At 42.9% G+C, this 18,099-nt stretch overlaps 1 protein-coding gene, 1 non-coding gene and 1 pseudogene across 2 annotated transcripts; 2 read left to right on the forward strand and 1 right to left on the reverse strand.

Annotated features, from left to right (window-relative positions):
• Window positions 1-197: 197 nt before the first annotated feature.
• LOC112231603 lies at window positions 198-6,960 on the forward strand. Its single transcript, XM_042311790.1, has 6 exons — window positions 198-1,951; window positions 2,410-2,540; window positions 2,737-2,910; window positions 5,729-5,890; window positions 6,258-6,304; window positions 6,930-6,960. Exons 1-6 carry the CDS (start codon window positions 1,669-1,671, stop codon window positions 6,958-6,960), a joined length of 828 nt encoding a protein of 275 aa, XP_042167724.1. The 5' UTR covers window positions 198-1,668.
• Window positions 5,573-5,646, reverse strand: trnaa-ugc. The gene has a single exon. It is a non-coding gene; the product is annotated as a tRNA-Ala (tRNA).
• LOC121841780 overlaps window positions 6,615-18,099 on the forward strand; it is a 36,256-nt pseudogene continuing 24,771 nt past the window's right edge.

An 18,099-nucleotide genomic window follows, 5' to 3' on the forward strand; every position in this document is an offset into this window, starting at 1 on the left:
CCATACCTTGTCACAACACAACTGATTGGCTCAAAAGCATTAGAAAGGAAAGAACATCCAAAAATTCACTTTTAAGAAGGCAAACCTGTTAATTGAAATGCATTCCAGGTGACTACCTCATGAAGCTTATTGAGAGAATGCCAAGAGTGTGCAAAGCTGTCAAAGGCAAAAGGTGGCTAGTTGAAGAATCTCAAATATATTTTGATTTGGTTAACCCTTTTGGTAACTATATGATTCCATAACTGTTGTTTCATAGTTGTAATGTCTTCACTATTATTCTACAATGTGGAAAATAGTACAAATAAATAAAAACCCTTGAAGGAGTAGGTGTTCTAAAACGTTTGCCCTGTAGTGTAGGTAGACGGGATGAGCATCATATAAAAAAAGTTAAAATTTATTTTTATTTTTTAAAATATGCCAGATGGTTAAATGCTGCTATAGTGGTGGTGAACATGCGACCGAATTCCCGAATTGCCCCATTGGGGTGAAGGAGACAGAGGTGGCAAAGATAAGGTAGTAACGTTGAAGAAACAATTGTAGTTCGATTAGAGACACCAGTGAATGTTCCTCGCCAACAGAGAGATCCTTACATGATGCATGTTAAAAACGGTGACTTGCAATGGTTATAAACTGCACAGCGCAGCAAACAAAGAAAATCTGAGAAAATAGGGATCATTGAGTGCTGCTTAACGTTTTTTGGGACTCCGGTATTTTACAGCAGAGACATTACAAATAATCCTGTCGGTGAATGTTCTGCTTTCAAACCCCGGAGCCTGTGTAAAGATGTGATTTGGACTAGGATTGAAGGAGTCGGATGGGTTTTTGATTTATTTATCTTGTTGTATGATGTCGCCCCCTCCCTCCCTCCCATTTGGTGGATGCCAGATGCAGCGAGAGGCTAGAGAGGCTCAGAATCAGTCATGATGGTTCGTATGCAGAGGATGTAAAACAGATTGGTGGGACTTCAGTGCGGAATGATGGAGCTTCCAAGGCTGCTCCTGTACTACAGTAAGTGGACTTGATGTCGGGGCTGGTCCTGGCATGATTTCGAGACCTGTTCAGAAATCTTGCGCTCATGAATGTTCTCTGTCAACGGACGTTTTGGCATTGGAAAAAAAACAATTAACCAATTAAAGCTATGAATTTAAAACACGACTCCGGTTGTGGAAAGCAGAAATGACAGGCTGAATATTATTGTGGATACGGCAAAATAGTTGTGGTTAACAGATGTTACTGTTGAAATGGTTGTAGACATGCTGAATTATTCTACGGGTGGATTGTTTCAGCATGATATAGATATAGTTTAATGGCTTGGGAGGGTTAGTAGGCCATTTTCCCCCCGTTATTTTTTCTTAGTAGGGCAGAATTAGGTTGACCATGATTGATCGCACACTCCAGCACAGTAGGTGGCGGCATGTACCTTAAACGTTTGTTTGCGGACCGCCATGATATCATAGACTAAGACGGACGGAAGTGAACAATGACCAAGAACAATTTCCACGTTAGCGTTTTTATTGTTAATATTTAGATGTGTATTACCACCCTGGAACTCAAAATATGACTTAACTGCACAGCCTCACATACTTAACCCATGTAGTTTTTAATTCGCGTTAGAACCCGGACTTGGTTGATAGATGTTGTCTAGATAACGCTAGCTAGCTGCTAACAATGGCTAACTCTAACGGTATGGTTTTTCACACTCAAATTGCCTCCATCATGGAGGTGCTAGCGAATGCAGCCGTGGCAGAGATCTGTAAACTCGTAGACGACGACTATGCAGTGTTTCGTTTGGAAATAACTCAAAGCCAGAAAGAAAACAGGTCATTACGGAAGAAACTACTGGAACTGAAGGTGGCACGGGAGCGCGCAGAGAGGACAGCACGAGAGCGCGTCCTCGCCAGTCGTCCCAGTAGTGTCAAGATCCTCGACCGATACAGAGGAATGGCAAGAGGTACATTTTGCAGAAGGCTGCGGAGCTCCGTTGCCCTATGCAAATTTATTCAGATGTGTTACCCAGAATTGGGTCTTGGTCAGTTTTTGGATTGTATGCAATAATTCCCCTGATTACTTAGCTATCTTGTGCAAACACACTATCATATTCTACCAATTATTGACTTACTGAATTGCCTATTATTTAGTCAATGAAAACATGGATGCATCCTTACATCCTTACCAATTGTAGACTGTCAATGGTGTATAATATACCATTGCGCATTAACTGTAGCTAACCCAGGGTTTCCCAAACTCAGTCCTCGGGGTGTACGTTTTGGGTTTTGCCCTAATACTACACAATGATCAAAGCTTGATGATTAGTTGATTATTTGAATTTACTGTGTAGTGTTAGGGCAAAACCCAAAACGTGCACCCCTTGGGGTCTTGAGGACTGAGTTAACCTGCAATCACTCTCAGGTGAAGGACATCTCACTGGAGGCCACAGGAGCTTTGTGAAGCCAGCAGGACACAATACATGGAGAGATGACCAACCAATCACTATTGATGACGGGAGTGGAACCTCAACCCAGCAAGTTATTGTGATAGAGGTTAGTGTAATAGTGTTGCATAAAAATGTGTTACTTTGTAGATAAAATATGTCAATTTATTTCAGAAAGGCTCCCCTCCGCTTTCACTTGCTTAAATCCTAATTTATCTGCCATAGGGGAGCTTGTGAGACTTCCTTACAACATATTTATCAAATTCTACTCATGTACTGGTAATAACCCCCTCTTCTTGTGTCAGTCTGCAGTTGCAGAGGCTGCAGGTCCTGGGGTCAAGCGGGAGAGCTCTGAAGGAGAGGAGGACCCATGGCACAGTAAAGACATCCAGACTAGAGTAGCTGGAGCGCCCCCTGTAGCCACAGATGACCCCACCACTGCCCCAGCACAGCCCAGGACCCGATGCAGCATCACGGAGGTCAGTGGAATGCCGAACGCTGTCAAGTCAGAGACCAAGACTTTAACTGTACACACAGGATCTGACCACAGGTCAGACCCAGAGACACTGGGGCTGAGGAGAATGGGCTGTCCTCCTGTTCCCGGCTCAGAGTATTTACCGGTATTTCACCAAATCCAGAAGATGGTTAATTCCCGTGGAGATGGTGACACATTAGACACTGAAGTTGATGATCCGTCTTGTTCTTATGCTACAGAGATGGACCCTGGCAACATACCCTTGGGTTTAAAGAGACCGACTGATCAGTCGAAATGGGACTGGAACCAGTACAGTAGTAGTGCATGCTCTGAAGGGTGCCTAGATAAGAAAGGGGAGGTTATAGTGGTAGATGAAGTGACTGTGAAAGTCGAGGGAGATGTTCCACCCACATGGAATGCAGTTAGTCACCAAGGAGACGGACACTCACAGGGCAGAGATTTCTTAGATTACAGGGAAAGCTTAGAGACTAATCCAAATGTCACGACCCACTCCCCTTTACACGCACTCATGGATTGCAACCTAGTGTCCACGTCGATGGGACCTTCCGATTCACACGGCCACATCCTTTTCGATCAGGTATTGAACTCAAACAACAGGGCTGGAGCCCAGGCTCAGGGAGGGGGAGCCACATCAGGCAATATTAAAGAGAAACGGTTCCTCTGCATGTTCTGTCACAAAGGATTCAGTTGCCTCCAAAAGGTGGAGATCCACCAGAGGGTCCACACAGGGGAGAAACCCTTCAGCTGTACCCAGTGTGAGAAGAGGTTCTCCCGCCAGGACCACCTGAAAAGGCACCAGAGGGTCCACACAGGGGAGAAACCATTCAGCTGTACCCAGTGTCACATGCGCTTTGCCCAGGCTGGTCACCTGAAGATGCACCTGAAGGTCCACACGGGAGAAAGGCAGTTTGCCTGTACGCACTGCGGGAAGAGGTTCACAGAGAGGAGCTACCTCAGGATACACCAGCAGAAGAAACATTCCACTCTATAAATAGAAAGTTACCCTGTATTAAAGACAGATTAATTTTCATTGTTGTCAGCAGAAATTTGGGATAATAAGAGTAACACATTTCAGTGTTGAATATTCCTGGGTAGAATATTGCATCCAGATGTGTTATTTATTTATATATATATATATATATAAGCCTAAAACGTATTTCATTTGGTTGGTGCGATATGGTGTTCACAAATTTTCCCAAGAAATATGTATTCAGTTCATCAAGTTCATGCTGTGTTTTAGTTGAGACATGTGTATGTGTGGTTTTCATATGGTGTATTTAACACTTGATTGTTTAATAAACACAAAATGGGACTTTTCATTCTAAGACTTTCATTGAGACTCTTTAGTGCAAGAGGCGTCACTGCAGTACCTGGTTTGAATCCAGGCTGGATCACATCCGGCTGTGATTGGGAGTCCCATAGGGCAGCGCACAATTGGCCCAGTGTCGTCCGGGTTTGGCCGGGGTAGGTCGTCATTGTAAATAATAATTTGTTCTTAACGGACTTGCCTAGTTAAATAATAAACGTTTTTTATTTATTTTTATTTTTAACGACCCACACATTAAAAAGCAGCTACTGTACACATCAAAATACCTTAGGTCAGATGATTTGACTTATCATTGCTGACTTGTTTTTACCCACAACGTTTTTGTCCACCATGATGGGTTTAACAACAATTTAAGTAATTCTGTAACTACAGTATAGGACTCAAAAGGGAGGAGGTCAGAGACCTGGCAGTGATTGTGGACATGATCTTGGACTACAGGAAAAGGAGGGCCGAGCATGCCCCCATTCTCATCGACGGGGCTGTCATGGAGAGAGCTTCAAGTTCCTTGGTGTCCACATCAACAAACTATCATGGTCCAAACATTCCAAGACAGTCGTGAAGAGGGCACAACAAAACCTATTCCTCCTCAGGAGACTGAAAATATTTGTCATGGGTCCTCAGATCCTCAAAAATGTCTACAGCTGCACCATCGAGAGCGTCCTAACTGGTTGCATCACCGCCTGGTATGGCAACTGCAAGGATCTACAGAGGGGATTGCGTATGGCCCAGTACATCACTGGGGCCAGGACCTCTATACCAGGCGGTGTCAGATGAAGGCCCTAAAAAATTAAAAGTACTCCAGCCACCCTAGTCATAGACTGTTCTCTATGCTAACACACAGCAAGCGGTACCGGAGTGCCAAGTCTCGGTCCAAAAGGCTTCTTAGCAGCTTCTACCCCCAAGCCATAAGCCTGCTGAACAGCTAATCAAAATGGCTACTCGGACTATTTGCATTGACCCCGCCCCCCTTTTTACGATTCTGCTGATACTCAGTGGTTATTATTTATGCAGTCAATATACACCTACCTACAAGTACATATTTACCTCAATTACCGTGACAAACCTGTACCCATGCACATTGACTTGGTACCAGTACCACTTGTATATAGCCTCTCTTGTTTTTGCTCTTTTCTTTGGAAAATATATTTCTTAACTTTTCATTGTTGGTTAAGGACTTGTAAAATGAGCATCAAATACAACTTGATTTGACACAAGGTGGGGATGGGTAAACAGTGTTTTTTGTAGCCATTTGGCAGACACTCTTATCCAGAGCGACTTACAGTAGTGAGTACATACATTTTCATACCTTTTTTGTACTGGTCCCCCGTGGGAATCGAACCCACAACCCTGGCGTTGCAAGCACCATGCTCTACCAACTGAGCCACACGGGACACCATGTTGAAAGTGTGTTCTCTGTACACGTGTGTACGTACCTGAGGGAGTGTGTGTAATCAGTATCACCTGTCTCTTCCAGGAGGAGCAGGGTCCAGAGGTGCATCTGGTGAAGGATGAGGGTTGTGAGGAGGGTCTGGGGAACACTGAGGGGACCATGGTCATGGAGGACAACCAGACTTCACCTCCTGAATCCACAGAGGAACCAGCTGAGCAGCACAGGACCACACACAGTCTCACTGAGGTGAGCCCACTGTGAACTACTGTCTGATGGTATTAGGTCTGGGTAGGAGAGCTGATCTAGGATGAGTTTAGCCTTTTAGATCATAATGAATAAGGCTATGTAGACACGCGTGGACTTGATCCTCAATCAGAACATCTACTCTGAGACTCTTTGTGGATACGGCCCAGGTCTTGATGAATTTTGTCTTAAGTGTGGGACCATGCCTTTCAATTATCAAACCATTAAAGACTGTCAACTAATAAAATCAACTAACATGTTTGCATAATACTCATAGCAATCCCTCTTGTCCAATCAGAAGATGCTCCATAGCAGGGTGCTCATATCAGATTTCTTGATCCAACATCCTCTCACTCTGTATCTCTTACAGTCAGTAGACATGGAGGATGGAAAGCCTGATCTGCTGCTGGTCAAAGAGGAGACAATAGAAGATGGACCAGAGAGCATTGATCTGCTGAGTGGACTAAAAATGGGGGAGCAAGGTAAGAGAGACATAGATATAGCCTACATACAGTAATAGATCTTCAATCGGAATAGTGATGCACCTTGCTATTATTTTTTCTTCATTCATAAAATGAAATCAATACAATGTATGTTCACATACTAAAACACACAGTATAATTTATGAACTTGACCAGGTAATTGACTCCAACTCCATTGGGCCAATGGTGATGACATCACTGAGCAGGCCAGGACCAGAGACGACATAGTGGAGGTCAGTGGATGGAACAACTAGAAACAGACAGTCAAAAACAAAACAACCAAGCTTAGTCTCCTTGACAACAAGGTGAAGAATATATTTGGTCTGTGGGGACGGGGAGGTGTCGGTATGTGGCGGGAGAGAACAGATTTGGCTAGAGATGTTCCGTCCTGCTCCTATAATTTTGATTCAGAGAGACTGATGGCACCTCAGGTTAACCCCCTAACAGGTGCTGCCTTCAGCCTGCCTTCTATAGGATCTATCAACTGGAACATGGACCCTGCGACAACACAAAACCTCCCTGGCCTTCATCCTCCTCACACTCCCCTAATGTTAAACCAGACCTCAGACAATGCCTGTGGCTCAACACTAAAAGGCTACACAAATCAAATCAAATCAAATCTTATTTGTCACATACACATGGTTAGCAGATGTTAATGCGAGTGTAGCGAAATGCTTGTGCTTCTAGTTCCGACAATGCAGTAATAACCAACAAGTAATCTAACTAACAATTCCAAAACTACTCCATGAAATAACACCATATATAGACTCTACAGACTTTAGTGAGTAATCCCAACCCCACTTTTACTTCAACACCTAGAAGTTGTCTCTTTATGCCAATATGTAATTGAAGGCCTATAGTGTATTGCATTGGGACCAATTGTGTGGGTGGAGTAGAAAGTGTTGCTGGACATGAAATAACACCATATAGCTTCTACAGACCATGGTGAGTAATCTCAACCCCACTTTTACTTCAGCACCTAGAATAGTTCTCTCTAAAAGCCAATATGTATTTAATGTATATTGTATTGCATTGGGGGGACTTATTTGACCTTGGAACATGTTTAAAACCCCAATAAAAAATGAAAATATGAATATAATATGATCAAATATGAATCATTGTTAATGTTTAGACAATTACGTTTCACATATCATGAATAAATATAGGTTATTGATACTTTTCTATTACATGGGGACATTTTATTTGGAAAATTTATTTGGGAAATTTGCCGAAAACCTGTGACCCGGAAGTACTTTTTGGTGTTGCGACAAGGTGCTGGTGTAAACAGTTACCAATATCAATTTCATCGTTAGTTTTACTTTAGACGTTTATTGACATCCTGGAATTCAAAATATGAATAATTTAACTGTATAACAATATATACATACCCCATGTAGTGTTTAATTCGCGTTTGAGACAGGACTTGCTTGATATGTTATCAAGGTAACGCTAGCTAGCTGCTTAGCTAACAATGGCTAACTGTATGGTTTTTCACACTCAAATAGCCTCCATTATGGAGGTGCTAGCGAATGCAGCCGTGTCAGAGATCTGTAAACTCGTAGACGACGACTATACAGTGTTTCGTTTGGAAATAACTCAAAGCCAGAAAGAAACCCGGGCTCTGCGGAGGAAACTACAGCTACTGGAACTAAAGGGGTCACGGGAGCGCATCCTCGCAAGTCGTCCCAGAAGTGTCAAGATCCTCGACCGATACAGAGGAATGGGAAGAGGTACATTTTGCAGAATGCCGAAGCTGCGAGGTCGCCCGGTTCCGCTCTACGCATGTGTGACTTTAGATTTGTTAACCACATACTGTATATGGTTAACCAGAATTGGGTGTTGGATAGTATATAATAATTCCCCAGATTACTTAACTAGATATCTTGCGCAAAGACACAATATCATATCCTAACCAGATTCTTAATGTACTACATTTCCTGTTATATACTAATTGAAAACAATGTGATGCATGGAACATAATCAATACATAAGAAGTATTACCGTATATCCTTGCCAATTGTTGACAGCATCAATAGTGTACAATATACCACTAACCTAACCACCTCTTTTCCTCCAATCACTCTCTCAGGTGAAGGACATCTCACTGGAGGCCACAGGAGCTTTGTTAAACCAGCGGGACACAATACATGGAGAGATGACCAATCAATCACTGTTGATGAGGGGAGTGGAATCTCAACCCAGCACCCTATCATGATAGAGGTTAGTGTAATAGTGTTGCAAATGTGTCCCGTTTATTTCAGAAAGGCTCCCCTCAGCTATTCACTTGCATGTACATCCTTATTTATCTGCCAATGCAGAGTTTGTGAGACTTCCCTATGACATTGTTATCCAATTCTTACATGCTGACTACACCGGCCACACGTGTGCACCTTCGCGCGCATATTGATTTTGTCCATCCACACCAGACGTGATCAGGACATGCAGTTTGAAATATCAAAGTGAACCAACTATATTAATTTTGGGACAGGTCATTACACTGTTGAGGGAAGTGTTATGTTTATGTATCAAATCAATGCTACAAAGTATCGATTCAAGGCTACTTTCTACTAACTAATTGGAAAGGTTCATGCAGATGACTGGCTGATCATGTATGGAGGAATCATCACTATCACTGTTCCTCAACTTGGCAATACGCCCAGAATATGGGAACCACCGAGGTATCTCAGTTTCAAGGTCTCAATTTGGAGAGAGAGAAAGCCTTGTGAGGTGGGGATACTTTGCTGCCTCAGGACCTGGACGACTTGCCTTAATAGAAGGAACCATGAATTCTGCTCTGTATCAGAGAATTCTACAGGGCAATAACTGTTTCACATAGGGGAATTGGGTGTTGCATAACTTTTTAAAAGCAATAAAATAAGTTAAAAAAATATATATTTATTTATAAACTCAGGTTCCCTTTATCTAATATTAGGTTTTGGTTGAAGATCTGATAATTCGGTATCAAAAATATGCAAAAATTGAGTATCACAAAGGGGCAAATCATTTTTCAAAGGCACTGTAGATACACGCTCTGTTATGATACAGGAAAGATATGTTTTTGAGCTGGGACGGAAAAAAATTCCATGACAAAAATGAAAACACGAATTAGGCAAATAAATTGTCCTTTAAAAACCTGTTTTATATAACATTTTATGTGCTATAACTTGGCAAATCAATACATGTGACTCTGGATGACAACATAATGAGGTTCGTTTCCAACATTAGGTCTGTCTTCCTAAAGAAGTTAAATCCGCTGCATGTCTTGTTTCCTTGCCATGATACTAACGAGTATCACGATTCTGGTATTGTCCCGGCCCTAGTTTTAGCTTAAAAATAATCGATGCGAATCGGTTTGATTAGAGAACAATTCGATGTGATTCGGTTCGATGCACAAACATTTGTTGCATAAACACATTCATTTTCCATTCTAAATTAAAATCTGCTGCTGATGGAGCTCATGAACTGGGCCTCGCCTCGAGCTGGAGCTGACTGTGTGTGTGTCTACATTATGTATGTCTATGGTGTGTGTGTGTTAGTGGTTCACCCATCCACAATTGCTAATAACCCATCTGCAACCGCCCAACTATATGTGATAAAGTTCAATTCTGAGACCCGACCCTAACCCGCTAATATAGAAAGTGCACTGTAGGCTACAGTCAAAGATGGAAGATTTTTGGACAGGGGCCTCCCGGGTGGCGCAGTGGTTAAGGGCGCTGTACTGCAGCGCCAGCTGTGCCACCAGAGACTCTGGGTTCGCGCCCAGGCTCTGTCGTAACCGCCCGTGACCGGGAGGTCCGTGGGGCGATGCACAATTGGCCTAGCGTCGTCCGGGTTAGGGAGGGTTTGGCCGGTAGGGATGTCCTTGTCTCATCGCGCACCAGCGACTCCTGTGGCTCGCTAACCGGGGTAGCCAGGTGCACGGTGTTTCCTCCGACACATTGGTGCGGCTGGCTTCCAGGTTGGATGTGCGCTGTGTTAAGAAGCAGTGCGGGTAGGTTGGGTTAAGTATTGGAGGACGCATGACTTTCAACCTTCGTTTCTCCCGAGCCCGTACGGGAGTTGTAGCGATGAGTCAAGATAGTAGCTTCTAACAATTGGATACTACGAAATTGGGGAGAAAGAGGTCAAAAAAACTATTTAAAAAGATTTTTGCACAGGTGGTGCAGGAATCTTTTGACTCATTTAAATATGTTTCTGCTTATAATTTCCGACATTTTGGCTATTTTGTTAATCAACTTGTCTATAATTAGATACATGCAGCTTCTCTTCTGTCATCGTATGCTACCCTAGAAGACTGAATAAACCCTTGCTCACCAGCATAATGTCAATAAATAATAGAATGTGGAATGCTTTCTGTCATCTCTGCTGCTTTCTGGGAGAAAGTGCAATGTATAAAATAAAATAAAAATGGAAATTTTGCACAAAATCTTTCATATGACAGTTTGTAAGGAAATAGAAAGCTGTGAAAACGATCCAACATGTTTCTGATAAGATTTCAGTTCGGCTTGGATGCATATTTTATGTGGTTGAAATACTATCAGCTTTTATGATGCTGATAAAGATGGCACCTCTGCTGACGGTCCCTAACTGTGCATTTGCATTCTCTCATGTAACCATACCAATCGTAACATACCATTCTAATTTGAGTGTCCCGGATTTACGTTTACTATGTTTCGTCTAGTCTGTGAGACCAGGCTGATGCAGCCTACAGATATAAAAGTATTTAACCCGACCGCCACCCACCCTCCCTTCATCCACACGGATACACCCGTGGGGACTGTGGGTAATGAGCCAACCCCTGCATCACTAGTGTATGTAAAGGATCTATGTCTATTATCCTAGGCACCTGATCTGAGCCATAAGGGAGACTAGGTATTTACCACTATCAGATTGGGGGGGGTGTCAATGTAGCCTGTTTTTGTCTCCCCACTTTGGTTCTGAAATTACTATCACCCACTAATTAACTTGTCATGTTTGCAGATTAAGTGTTTGAGCTCATAATGTATCAATATTGATCGTTTACAAATTAGCTATGACATATCCAAAGTTGTGCTATAAATGAATTGGCTTTCACCCCCCATCTCAAAAACAAATGCAGTGCGCCAGATTGCTGTCCTTGTTCTGAAATGGTTAACTTTACCCAGTATATCTAAAAATGACCATATACACTGATTGTTTGAAGCAAAACTACTAAAACTATTGCTGATGGTGAACCTGAACAATCGAAACTCAGATCTATTGTAAGCCCCCGTTCAGCAGTTTAACTAGGCTACTGATATTTCCTGGGGTTGTTCGGCATGCAAGCTGACTTGTAGACCAATGACTGCCAACACGGGTACATTCTTAGTTCGACACTGAAGAGAGGACGCATCGGTTGTGACAAAAGAGGAGGTATGGTAAGGTAGAAAGACAGTAACATGTTAGTAAATCTGCGATTTGTAATGTTTGAATGGACTTTCTGACCGACGCGTTGACCGACCAATGGGTGCGGACCAATGCAATTGTATCTGAAACATTTTAATTGGGACCGATGCGTTTTGGTTGAATAGTTACATCCCTACCGATTCTAGTCATGAATTATAACCTCTCTTCTTGTATCAGTCTGCAGGTCCTGGGGTCAAGCATGAGAGGTCTGAACGAGAGCCACAACACATTAGAGACATCCAGACTGTAGCAGCGGTTGGAGTGACGCCCCCTGAAGACACTGAGGGCCTTGCTACCGCCGTGCCCCAGCCCAGGACCCGATGCAGCATCACGGAGGTCAGTGGAACGCCGAACGCCGTCCTCAAGTCAGAGACCGACACAGAGACTTTAACTGTAACGCAAAGGCTCTTACACACAGGATCTGACCACAGATCAGACCCAGAGAGACTGGGGCCACTGGGCTGTCCTGCTCCCGGCTCAGAGTATTTACTTTACGGTAACTCGAGCGTGAGGATGGTTCATTCCCATCCAGACTCAGGTGACGTGTTAGAGACTGGTAATGATCCGTCTTGTTCTTACACTACAGAGATGGACCCTGGCAACATATCCTTGGGTTTAGAGACACAGACTGATCTGTCTACAGGGGACTGGAACCAGTACAGTAGTAGTGTATACTCTGAAGGGTGCCTAGCTAAAAAAGGGGAGGGTTTAGTTTTAGATGAGGTGACTGTGAAAGTGGAGGGCGACATTCCTCCCACATGGAATGCAGATAGTCACCTAGGAGACAAAAACTCACAGGGCAGAGGTTTCATAGATTACAGAGGAAGCTTAGAGACAAATCCAAATGTCTCGACCCACTCCTCTTTACCCGCGCTCAGGGATCACAACCCAGTGTCCACGTCGATGGGGCATTCCGATTCACACAGCCTCATCCTTTTCGATCAGGTATTGAACTCAAACGACAAGACTAGAGCTCAGGCTCAGGGAGGGGAAGCCACATCAGGCAGTAGTAAAGAGAAACGGTTCCTCTGCATGTTCTGTAAGAAAGGCTTCAGCTGCCCCCAGACAGTGGAGATCCACCAGAGGGTCCACACAGGGGAGAAACCCTTCAGCTGTACCCAGTGTCCTATGCGCTTCACACAGGCTGGTGACCTGAAGAGGCACCACAGGGTCCACACAGGAGAGAAACCCTACAGCTGCCCGCAGTGTCACATCCACTTCACCCAGGCTAGCAGCCTGAAGAGGCACCTGAAGGTCCACACAGGAGAAAGGCTGTTCACCTGTACACACTGCGGGAAGAGGTTCTCAGAGAGGAGCATCCTCAGGATACACCAGCAGAAAAACCATTCCACAAAATAAACCATTCCAATGTATAGTTTAAGTTTAGATCAAACCCTGCATTAAAGGCAAAGATGTATTGTCAGTGTTGTCTGCAGAAAATATCCACTGATGTAATTGGAAGAATGAGAGTAACAGATTTCAGTGTTGAATATTCCTGAATAGAATATTGCATCCAGACATTGTGTGATATATGAGCCTAAAAAGTCTAACATATTGTGTTTGTACTTTGTAGGCTATATGATGTTCACAAATGCCCATTTCATTACTTCCATTCAACTACTTTTTAAAAAAGTAATTAATTAGAAAAATGTATGCAGTTTATCAACTTCATGCAGATCATTTGTTGAGGCGTGTGGTTTTCATATGGTATATTTAAACCTTGTGTATATTTAGTAAACACAAAATGGGACTTTTCATTCTAAGACTTTCATTGATACTCTCTTTAATATACATCACATCTGACCTCACCCTATTCTGCATATACCCAACAATGCTTTATAACCATTATACACTTACTAAATATACCTACACTAACAAACACCCTGTAGTCTATTAGACCAACAAACACCCCGTAGTCTATTAGAAAGGACAATGCCTACTTCAAAAACAAGGTAGATCAGATGGAGAACCAGAGTAGACGTAGTAATATCCGTGTGGTGGGATTGAAAGAGGACAGCGAGGGCTGTGACCCGGTCCGTTCCTTTTACTCAATGGATCCCGGAGGTCCTAGGCATAATCCACTTCACCAAGCCGCTGGAAATCGAACGCGCCCACAGAACATCAGCGCCGAAACCCCGGCCAGATGAGCCCCCACGAGCCATCCTGATCAGGTTCCTCCGTTTCCAAGACAGAAAAGATACTGCAACTCGCAAGAGCCAAAGGGGACATCACCATTGATGGAAAGAGGGTCCGCCTTTTCCCAGATATGAGCGCGGATCTCGCCAGACGTCGCAAGCAGTTCAGACCTGCCGCCAAAGCACTGAAGGAGAAGAACATCACCGGCTACCTCATCCACACTGCACGGATGAAAGTTCAGTACAAAGGCCGAAGCCATCTCTTCAACACACAGGGAGAAGTGCACACTTTTCTCAAAAAACTGAGCAACGTCTGAGCCAGGACGGTCTCTCTGGGGGATAAAATGCAGTTAGTTTGTTTTCTCTTATCCGGACTGAACTGCTGGTATCTTCCGGTCACTATAATTGATTTGTACATTTTCAACTAACCGTATCTTTCCGGGGTGAGTTCTATTACATTTACAGGAGAGTACATTTTGGTTTAGTCCATATCCTCTGGGCGAAGCAATAAGTGGGCTTAGGCCCACTGCTTTCCCCCTCATTTATGTTAATCTTTCGAAAAGAGACTCAAGCAGCCCTTACCGTGGGCAGTAAATATTCAGCCATAAATATCTATTCACAACGTTTGTTTTCAACTTAGAGAGCTCGCAGGTTTTAGTTTATGCCAAGGTTTAGCTAGTAAGAGCAAGATGGAAAGCAAGCAGCAACGTATCTCTACAAGTGTATTCATGTTTGATTGTTGGGATTGTTGTTTTAGTCTGACAATCGGGGTGGGTGGGATTTTTATTTATTTTCTTCTTCCTTTTTTCTATGTTTGTTTCCTTCCTAAAGAGAGACACAGGTCACTTTTGTGCTCAAACCAAAGTTGAAACATTTCCTAATTATCTGCATATGATAGATTTCTATTCAATGACATATTTGAAACCCAACCTATGCTTAATCCACTAAAATATGTCACATTCAACGTAAAAGGTCTTAAGAAATTAAAGGCTGACATTGTGTTTTTACAAGAAACACATCTTACAGCCAGTGAACAAAAGAAATTGAAGAGGGAATGGGTAGGACAAGTTTTTGGATCCTCTTAACTCCAAAGCAAGAGGAACTGCAATTTTGATAAGTAGACACATCCCCTTCTGCGTCAACAACACCATCTCTGATCCCTCTGGCAGGTTTGTTTTGGTGCAGGGGCATATGTTTTCAGAGTCTTGGACCCTAGGAGCATAAATATTCAATAACTTCGATGACCATATGTTTATTCAGAATGTCTTCCTTCAGGTCGCTCAAGCACCACCAGGATGGCTACTGGTTGGAGGAGATTTTAATTTTTGCTTAGATACAGTTCTTGATAGGTCTTCTGATAAACCCTCACTTCTTACCAAAGCCGGCAAGCTCACCATGTCATTCATGAAAGATCTCAATTTACTAGACATCTGGAGACAGTTGCACCCACAGGATAGGAACTACTCTTTTTATTCACACCCACACAAGACACACACATGCATAGATAACTTTTTACTTTCGACACAACTGTTTCATAGTGTTAGATGTCAAGTATCTCCCCAGATTGCTTAGTGACCATTCTCCTCTGGTATTATCAATCTCCATTCCTACCAAGGTAAATGGAGCATCTAGATGGAGACTAAATTCTACACTCCTAAAGCAACCTGAATTGTGTGCATTCATCAAAGAGCAGATCAATATTTTTACTTTGACAAACAAACCCTCCGCTCCTGACAGCTTCATTATTTGGGACACATTGAAGGCCTACCTGAGGGGACAGATTATTTCCTATACTAAAGGGCTGAAGAGAAAACATGGTGCGGAACTGAGTGCCCTTGAATCTGAAATCTCAGAGCTAGAGAGAACCTACCAAAGAGGCCCGACTAAAGATCTATACAGGCTTTTGGGAAATAAAAAACTTAAATATAATATTCTGAACACATATCAAGCTGAGAGGGCCATCACTAAATCAAAACAGCGTTATTACGAGCTTGGAGAGAAAGCTCACAAAGTATTGGCATGGCAACTGAAAGCAGAGGAAAGTAAGAGGACAATTAATGCCATAGAAACTCTTACTAATGAGATATCTTTCGACCCTGCTGAAATTAATAATAGTTTTAAGAAATACTATGAAGACCTCTACACTTCCCAATCAAGCGACGATCTATCAGAGATCGACTCCTTTCTCTCCTCTCTCAACCTCCCATGCCTGTCAGGTCTATTAGACCAACAAACACCCTGTAGTCTATTAGACCAACAAACACCCTGTAGTCTATTAGACCAACAAACACCCTGTAGTCTATTAGACCAACAAACACCATGTAGTCTGTTAGTGTAATAGACTTCAGGGTGTGTTGGTCTAACAAACAATCTGTAGTCTATTACACTAACAAACAATCTGTAGTCTATTAGACAACAAACACCCTGTAGTCTATTACACTAACAAACACCTACTGATGCTGACTTAACTAATCATAGCTGACTTATTATTTTACCCACATTATCCTATTTATGTCCACCATGATGGGTTTAACAACAATGAAGCCATTCTGTAACAACATTGAAGTCATTCTGTAACTACAGTATAGGACTCAAACGTAGTTGGGATGGGTAACTCTCCGGGCCATACTTGCAAAAATGAGAAAAAGTTCAAGTTTAAGCGACCACCTGATGAGGTTAGTAGGTTATCATAGGGCTAAATCTGCAAGCTTATGTACAATGGGGCAAAAAATTATTTAGTCAGCCACCAATTGTGCAAGTTCTCCCACTTAAAAAGATGAGAGAGGCCTGTGATTTTCATCATAGGTACACTTCAACTATGACAGACAAAATTAGAAAAAAAATCCAGAAAATCACATTGTAGGATTTTTAATGAATTTATTTGCAAATTATGGTGGAAAATAAGTATTTGGTCACCTACAAACAAGCAAGATTTCTAGCTCTCACAGACCGGTAACTTCTTCTTTAAGAGGCTCCTCTGTCCTCCACTCGTTACCTGTATTAATGGCACCTGTTTGAACTTGTTATCAGTATAAAAGACACCTGTCCACAACCTCAAACAGACACACTCCAAACTCCACTATGGCCAAGACCAAAGAGCTGTCAAAGGACACCAGAAACAAAAATTGTAGACCTGCACCAGGCTGGGAAGACGGAATCTGCAATAGGTAAGCAGCTTGGTTTGAAGAAATCAACTGTGGGAGCAATTATTAGGAAATGGAAGACATACAAGACCACTGATAATCTCCCTCGATCTGGCGCTCCACGCAAGATCTCACCCCGTGGGGTCAAAATGATCACAAGAATGGTGAGCAAAATTCCCAGAACCACACGGGGGGACCTAGTGAATGACCTGCAGAGAGCTGGGACCAAAGTAATAAAGCCTACCGTCAGTAACACACTATGCAGCCAGGGACTCAAATCCTGCAGTGCCAGACATGTCCCCCTGCTTAAGCCAGTACATGTCCAGGCCCCTCTGAAGTTTGCTAGAGAGCATTTGGATGACCCAGAAGAAGATTGGGAGAATGTCAGATGAAAGCAAAATATAACTTTTTGGTAAAAACTCAACTCGTCGTGTTTAGAGGACAAAGAATGCTGAGTTGCATCCAAAGAACACCATGCCTACTGTGAAGCATGGGGGTGGAAACATCATGCTTTGGGGCTGTTTTTCTGCAAAGGGACCAGGACGACTGATCTGTGTAAAGGAAAGAATGAATGGGGCCATGTATTGTGAGATTTTGAGTGAAAACCTCCTTCCATCAGCAAGGGCATTGAAGATGAAACGTGGCTGGGTCTTTCAGCATGACACTGATCCCAAACACACTGCACGGGCAGCGAAGGAGTGGCTTCATAAGAAGCATTTCAAGGTCCTGGAGTGGCCTAGCCAGTCTCCAGATCTCAACCCCATAGAAAATCTTTGGAGGGAGTTGAAAGTCCGGGTTGCCCAGCAACAGCCCCAAAACATCACTGCTCTAGAGGAGATCTGCATGGAGGAATTGGCCAAAATACCAGCAACAGTGTGTGAAAACCTTGTGAAGACTTACAGAAAATGTTTGACCTCTGTCATTGCCAACAAAGGGTATATAACAAAGTATTGAGATAAACCTTTGTTATTGACCAAATACTTTTTTTCCACCATAATTTGCAAATAAATTCATAAAAAAATCCTACA

The sequence above is a fragment of the Oncorhynchus tshawytscha genome, linkage group LG34, assembly GCF_018296145.1.
Source record: "Oncorhynchus tshawytscha isolate Ot180627B linkage group LG34, Otsh_v2.0, whole genome shotgun sequence".
In the NCBI taxonomy this organism is placed as follows: Eukaryota; Metazoa; Chordata; class Actinopteri; order Salmoniformes; family Salmonidae; genus Oncorhynchus; species Oncorhynchus tshawytscha.

Bases quoted from the DNA above. Each gene is read 5' to 3' on its own strand.
- LOC112231603 (XM_042311790.1), top strand. From the start codon at position 1,669: ATGGCTAACTCTAACGGTATGGTTTTTCACACTCAAATTGCCTCCATC. The intron at 2,541-2,736 runs GTTAGTGTAATA...TTCTTGTGTCAG, and splicing joins AGCAAGTTATTGTGATAGAG to TCTGCAGTTGCAGAGGCTGC. The intron at 5,891-6,257 runs GTGAGCCCACTG...TATCTCTTACAG, and splicing joins CCACACACAGTCTCACTGAG to TCAGTAGACATGGAGGATGG.